Source organism: Piliocolobus tephrosceles, chromosome 20 (genome assembly GCF_002776525.5).
Source record: "Piliocolobus tephrosceles isolate RC106 chromosome 20, ASM277652v3, whole genome shotgun sequence".
Classification (NCBI taxonomy): Eukaryota; Metazoa; Chordata; class Mammalia; order Primates; family Cercopithecidae; genus Piliocolobus; species Piliocolobus tephrosceles.
The window spans coordinates 7,716,871-7,723,924 of NC_045453.1; the positions used below are offsets into that span (position 1 = coordinate 7,716,871).

Below are 7,054 nucleotides of genomic sequence, written 5' to 3' on the forward strand. Positions count from 1 at the left end.
GTTCAGAAGGCTGGGGCCCAGGGACAATGTGGGAAGATTGACTCAAATTTCTCATCTCTGAATTCCCCAGGGTGGCCACATGTTGACTCCCCTTCCTGGTGCCACACCCATGAAACCTGGTTCTGCTGTGAGTGATGCTCCCCTGGCTGGTCTTGGGCTAGGCAGGGATGGTGTCTTGGGGCATTTGGCCTAGGTAGATAGTGGAGAACTGGACTGTTATGTTTGAAGAATTTGGGGTTCTGGGGCTCCTTGGGAGTTGGGTCAGAGTTGCCTCATTCCTCTTCTTGGGTTCTGTCTCCTGTTTGCTTCTAGACTTTCCCATTCTTTGGTGTAGCTCCTGCCATCCTGAATGAGTCTGGGGAAGAGTTGGAAGGTGAAGCTGAAGGTTATCTGGTGAGGCCCTGGCCCTTGGGAGTCTTTAAGGAGAGGGAGAAAGGGTCTGCCAAGGGTACTTTGCTTTAGAGTTAATAACTTAATCTCTCCTGGAGCTGCTTAGGACTGAAGTTTCATGGCTGGAGGTTTGCTCACTGAGAGACCCTGGAGGGGACCCTGGATACTTTGCCTACATCTCTTCCTTTTGGGCCATAAGTCTCCTAAGGGCCTTTTCAGAGTCGCTCAGATTCCTGATGGTACCTTTTTGGGTCTGGAAGACTTAGTCTCATCTTCTTTTGACAAATATTCTAGAGAAAGGAAGCTTTATAACATAGTGGAAAATCATGTAGGGTCTGGAGTCACCCTGCCTGGGTTCAAATCCTAGCTCTGCCTCTTCTGTGAGCTCAGATAAGTTACTTAACCCCTCTGAATCTAAATTTCCTAATTTGTAAAATAGGGTTTAAATGGTGCCTCTGGCTGAGTGCGGATGGCTCACACCTGTAATCCCAGCACTTTGGGAGGCTGAGGCACGCGGATCACCTGAGGCTAGGAGCGGAAGACCAGCCTGGCCAACATGGTGAAACCCCGTCTTTACTAAAAATGCAAAAAGTAGCTGGGCCTGGTGATGGATGCCTGTAATCCCAGCTACATGGGAGGCTGAGACAGGAGAATCACTTTAACCAGGGAAGTGGAGGTTGTATTGAGCCGAAATCGTGCCATTGCATTCCATCCTGGGCAACAAGAGCAAAATTCCATCTCAAAAAAAATAGTGCCTTTGTCTCCTATGGCTGCTTGCTTGATTGAGTTAGATAATCCACGTGAAGGGGTTAGCGGAGAAACTAACAATTAGTACTTGATAAACATTAGCTGTTGTGATTATTGTATTGATACTTGTAGGGGCCTCACCTGTCCCTTCAACCCCACTCCATTTCACTTTCCCAAGAGCAAGTTAGTAACAGGGGCAGGGCTTACATCCAGGCCTTCTGACTCAGCCTAGAATTCCATCCATTCCATCAATCTGCTGCCAAAGAATGCTACTGATTGGGCAATAATTATTTACTTGGTGTGTGGGCACCACTTTTTTTAAATGACTGTTTTCATTTGTATCAAACTGGACTTGCTTTCCTCAAGGATTGCCCAAAAGGAGACACAAATTTACTAAACACTTACCAATAATAGTACACTGTGCTAGGCAATTTCCACATACTATTAATTTAATCCTCACAATAACTTTGGAAGACAGAAAGTATTTTCTCTGATTTACAGATGAGGATCCTGAAGCTCAGAGGGGTAAAGTTAGTTCTGTGAGGTCACCTAGCTAGTAAGTGGTAGAGCTGGGATTCCAAGCCAGGATCATCTATCTCCAAAGCCTGTATTTTCTCCTACTTCTCAGGAATGGCATTCAGGACACTTCCCCCACGTTTAGAAAAGCTGTAATTATCTTCCAGTGAGACAGCATAGCAAATGTGATCACTGTCCCTTCTTCACTCCCCAGGTGTTCAAGCAGCCCTGGCCAGGGATCATGCGCACGGTCTATGGGAACCACGAACGCTTTGAGACAACCTACTTTAAGAAGTTCCCTGGATACTATGTTACAGGAGATGGTGAGCCTTAGCTATCCCCTTCTTGCACCTCCCACTAAGACATGTACCTTCCACTTCCATTTTCAGGAAGAGTTGGTGTATTGCTATAAAAGAATACCTGAGACTGGGTGATTTATGAAGAAAAGAGGTTTATTTTGGATCATCATTCTTCAGGCTGTAAAGGAAGCATGGTGCTGGCATCTGCTTCTGGTGAGGCCTCAGGTAGCTTCCAATCACGGCAGAAAGCGAAGGGAGAGCCAGTGTTTGACATGGCAAGAGAGGAAGCAAGGGAGAGAGGGAGGAGATGCCAGCCTCTTTTAAACAACCAGATCTTACATGAACTCATAGAGTGAGAACTCACTCATTACTGCAAGTACAGCACCAAGCCATTCATGAGGGATCTGGCCCCCCGCCCCGCCTTGACCAAAACACCTCCCACCAGGCCCCACCTCCAACACTGGGGATCATATTTCAACATGAGATTTGGAAGGGACAAACATCCAAACTGTATCAGTTGGTTAGGGGTAAAGAAAATCAGAGAAGAATGTGTCCTACATGTCAGTATCTGGTATCTAGGCAGAGCTACAGAGACTGTAAGGGCAGGAATGAGTATAGCAGGAGGGGTCTCAGGATGGTGCCATCTGAACTTTGATGTATGAGGAAAGATGGACAATGTATGCTCCTGTGTTGAAAGAGATGGGGCATGTGGCAGTGCATGATTATTATGTCATGTTTGTCTTCATGGTTGGAGTCTGTGTTTATCCATCTATCCATCTACCAATCCATTCATCCATAAGATCTGAGCACTGTGATCCTGTGCCCAGGCACTGATCTAAGCACAGGTGATATTATCATGAATAATGTAGTCAAAGTCTCTTTCCTCATGGGGATTCTAGTAAGGGGAGACGGACAAACCCAGCAAACTTAAATAAGCTTATCTTAGATAGAGATAAGTGCTATTAAGAAAAATAAACAGGGAGGCCGGGCGCGGTGGCTCAAGCCTGTAATCCCAGCACTTTGGGAGGCCGAGATGGGCGGATCACGAGGTCAGGAGATCAAGACCATCCTGGCTAACACGGTGAAACCCCGTCTCTACTAAAAATACAAAAAACTAGCTGGGCGAGGTGGCGGGCGCCTGTAGTCCCAGCTACTTGGGAGGCTGAGGCAGGAGAATGGCGTAAACCTGGGAGGCGGAGCTTGCAGTGAGCTGAGATCCTGCCACTGCACTCCAGCCTGGGCTACAGAGCTAGACTCCGTCTCAAAAAGAAAAAAAAAAAAGAAAAAGAAAAATAAACAGGGTAGCATGATAATGAGTGTGTGCAGGGATAGCTACTGTACATGGGATCGTCGGAGAAGAGTTCTCTGAAGTAACATTTGAGCAGAGGCCTGAAGGGTGAGAAGGAAACAGGCATGGGGAAATCTAGAGTAACAGTGTTCTGTGCAGAGGGATGCAGCTTGAGATGTCTGAGGAATGGACTGAAGCCTATGTGGCTGGAGCGTAGCAAGCAAAGGGAAGAATATTACATGACGCTGGAAACGTACGTAATATAGGGAGGGTCTTGTGGGCCATGGTGAGGAGTTTGAATTTTATTCAAAGCACAGTGGGGAACCTTTTGGGTTTTTTTTTTTTTTTTTTTGAGACAGAGTTTCTGTTGCCCAGGCTGGAGTGTGGTAGCGCGATCTCGGCTCATTGCAACCTCCGCCTCCGGGGTTCAAGCGATTCTTCTGCCTCAGCTTCTCGAGTAGCTGGGATTACAGTCGGGTGCCACCATGCCTGGCTAATTTTTGTGTTTTTAGTAGGGACAGCGTTTCACCATGTTGGCCAGGCTGGTCTCGAACTCCTGATCCACCCACCTTGGACTCCCGAAGTGCCGGGATTACAGGAGTGAGCCACCGTGCCTGGCCACCTTTTGGGGTTTTAAGCAGGGGAGTGCTAAGAATTGATTTACTGTTTAGAAAATAACTTTGCCTGATTTATGGAGAATAGAGTTTGAGTATACTATTGCTATGGAACAAATTATCCCAAAAGTTGGCAGCTTAAAATAACAAATATTATCTCACACAGTTGCTGAGGATCAGGAGTCTGTGAACAGTTTAGCTGGGTCGTTCTCATTCTGGGTCTCTTGTGAGTTTCAGTCAAGCTGTTGGTAGGGACTGTAGTCACCTGAAGGTCTGACTGAGCCTGGAGGACCTACATTCATGCTCACTCGCATGGTTGTTAGCAGGAACCCTCAGTCCCTCACCTCACCATAGGACTACTCAAGACGTGGCAGCTGGCTTACCCAGAGCAAATGATCTGAGACAATGCAACCAAGACAAGCTAGGTGTCTTCTACAACCTAATCTCAGAAGTGACATCCTATCACTTCTGCCAAATTCTGTTGATGACACAGACTAACCCGAGTACAATGAGAAAGAGGACTGCAGGGCTATGAATATCAAGAGGCAGAGATCATTGGGACCATCTTGGAGGCTGGCTACCACAGTGGGCAAGAGTGGAAGCAGGAAGACTTGTTAGAAGGCTATTGCAGAGGGTGTGGCAGTTTGGTAATGTGGATCAGGGGTATCCTACCGTAGGGTTTTTATTTATTAGGTTTTGCATTTCTTCCCAGGCTGCCGGCGGGACCAGGATGGCTATTACTGGATTACTGGCAGGATTGATGACATGCTCAATGTATCTGGTGAGGGCCAGGGGCCACCTTCCCATCTTATTAACTCTGCTTCTCTGACAACACCCAGCCAAAGCCTTCTGCAAGAGCCCAGGAGTGTCCTTTGGCCAGACCATGTACTAAGCATAGCATTCAGTTCTGGGTCCAGGTTTTAGAGGAGTATTGAACACTGGAACGTGCCTAGAGTAGGGGAACTGGGATGGTGGGGTGACTGAAAGCATGTCATCTGAGGAGTGAATGAAGGGCCTTCTCCTTTTGACCAGACCAGGACTGCCCCATGGGTACAGATGAAGCAGGGGCTGGGGCAGAGGCTGAGATCTCTCTCATGGCGCTTCCTTTCCCTTGACAAGGACACCTGCTGAGTACAGCGGAGGTGGAGTCAGCACTTGTGGAACATGAGGCTGTTGCAGAGGCAGCTGTGGTGGGCCACCCTCATCCTGTGAAGGGTGAATGCCTCTACTGCTTTGTCACCTTGTGTGATGGCCACACCTTCAGCCCCAAGCTCACCGAGGAGCTCAAGAAGCAGAGTGAGGAGCCTCCCCGGGCAGGGACTATAGGGTCTGTCTTGGAGGCCCAGTTATCACTGCAAGTTGTTGGGGAGGGGCTAGAGCAAGCTGATCCCCAAACCACAAACAGATTCCAGGGGGTCCCATGGGCTGACTGCCCTTTTCCTGTTCAGTCTTCACTAGTGTCCCACTAGGATAATAATAATAGCTAACATTTCTAGAATACTTTGTGCCACCACTAGGCTAAGTGCTTTAAATGAATTACCCCGCTTAATCCCCAGAGTCACCTTCATGAAACAGATCTTATTGTTACCTTCATTCTAAAGATGATGAAACTGAGACTCATAGAAGTTAAGTCACTTGCCCAAGGCCACACTGCTAGAAAGGTAGCATTTAAACTCTAGCAGGCTCATTCTACAGCCTGAGTTCCATAAGATAAAATGGGAGAGTAAGGAGACAGTGTATTGAGAGTGAGAGAAGCAGTGAACCTGAGGCTGTCTCTGTGGGTAGAGACTTGAGGAGGAAACAGGTAGGGAACAAAGCATCTCTACTTTGGTTTTTTGAAAAGTCTGGCTAAGGGTGCTGAAGAAATGCTTGATGATTTATTGGTTACAGTTAGAGAAAAGATTGGCCCCATTGCCACACCAGACTACATCCAGAATGCACCTGGTTTGCCTAAAACCCGCTCAGGTATGTTCAGAGGCCTCCATGGATTGGGATGGGCTGAGGCCTGGTGGTGGTGGGGTATGTGTGGATGAAAGCCTTTGGCAGGGCTGGGGTGGGTCAGTGCTTTCACCAAGTAACTAAAGGTCTGTGGTCTCCCAGGGAAAATCATGAGGCGAGTGCTTCGGAAGATTGCTCAGAATGACCATGACCTGGGAGACACGTCCACTGTGGCTGACCCATCTGTCATCAGTCACCTCTTCAGCCACCGCTGCCTGACCATCCAGTGAACATGATCCTTACCTTTACCCAGGATTCCCCCTGCTCCAAACTTTGCCCATCCTCTTTGCCCCCTCAGGAGTGCTGAGGGCCAGCGTTGACCCACACTACCCTCCCTAGACCAGCTGTCTGGGACCAGAAACCAGCTTTGTCTCCGGGTGGAGACAACTTCCTGTGACTGCCAGGCAGAAGGGACAGGGCCCAGGTCAGCCTCGTCTGCTGTGCCCCCAGACTGCAGAGCTCTCAGAACCCAGGGATGAAAAGGCTACCTCTCCTACCCAAGTTAAGTGTTCAGAGAGGATGTGAGGGCCTCCACTGAAGCAGGGAGGCAGCTGTGTAATCCTATGTCAGCTCTCTTAGGAAGCACCAGTACTTACATTGGGCATGCACTTGCCCTTAAAAACAATGGTCTGTGAGTCCATATTTTGCTGCTTCTGTTCTGGGTCTGAATTCCCTTTTGTGCCAGATGCCAGTACTGTCTGCCCATTGGCTTCAGGGGCTGTGTGGGCAGATTCAGTATCCAGAGGGCATTCAGATCATCTGCTTTTTTGAAGGAGTAAATGTGTTTTGTTCCTAGGGCCAGAGGAGCTTGTCTTCCTTGTCCTCTGTTCCTACCCTCCCCTGAATAGAACCCAGCCCATGAGAAACGTTCTCAGATGAAACTCTGTTTTCTTGCCTCAGTCAGGCTCAAGCCCTGTGGTTGTAGGAATAAAGCCTGTGATCTCAAGAAGTAGTGACTTGTTTTCTTAGGTTTCTGTGCCCTGAGGCTGTATATTCATTAGTGGCTCTGATTTGTGTGGCAAAAGGGAAGGGAGGGGTATTTCCTAGGACTACCCCCAATATCTTCCTTATAGAACTTTTGGTTTGGGCAGAGCCAAGGAGGCTTCACTGACAGGCCCTTTGACAAGCCCCTGAGCTAAGCAGGAAAGTGATTGAAGCCAGTTCACAACTGTTATGTCCCAACATGGTTGCCTTCCCTCCTG

The 7,054-nt window shown here is 48.3% G+C and overlaps 1 protein-coding gene across 3 annotated transcripts in view; it reads left to right on the plus strand.

The window, feature by feature from the left end:
- ACSS2 (acyl-CoA synthetase short chain family member 2) overlaps positions 1 to 6,801 on the plus strand; it is a 50,301-nt gene extending 43,500 nt beyond the window's left edge. Inside the window, exons 12-18 of one of the 3 annotated variants that reach the window (XM_023220496.1) lie at positions 71 to 127; positions 313 to 393; positions 1,868 to 1,976; positions 4,567 to 4,635; positions 4,974 to 5,150; positions 5,745 to 5,819; positions 5,955 to 6,801. In XM_023220496.1, the coding sequence (XP_023076264.1) occupies positions 71 to 127; positions 313 to 393; positions 1,868 to 1,976; positions 4,567 to 4,635; positions 4,974 to 5,150; positions 5,745 to 5,819; positions 5,955 to 6,082 (696 nt within the window). In that variant the 3' untranslated portion in view covers positions 6,083 to 6,801. The remainder of the gene's footprint in view (positions 1 to 70; positions 128 to 312; positions 394 to 1,867; positions 1,977 to 4,566; positions 4,636 to 4,973; positions 5,151 to 5,744; positions 5,820 to 5,954) is intronic. The other 2 variants (XM_023220497.1, XM_023220499.1) reach the window with 2 other exon arrangements.
- Positions 6,802 to 7,054: the final 253 nt, after the last annotated feature.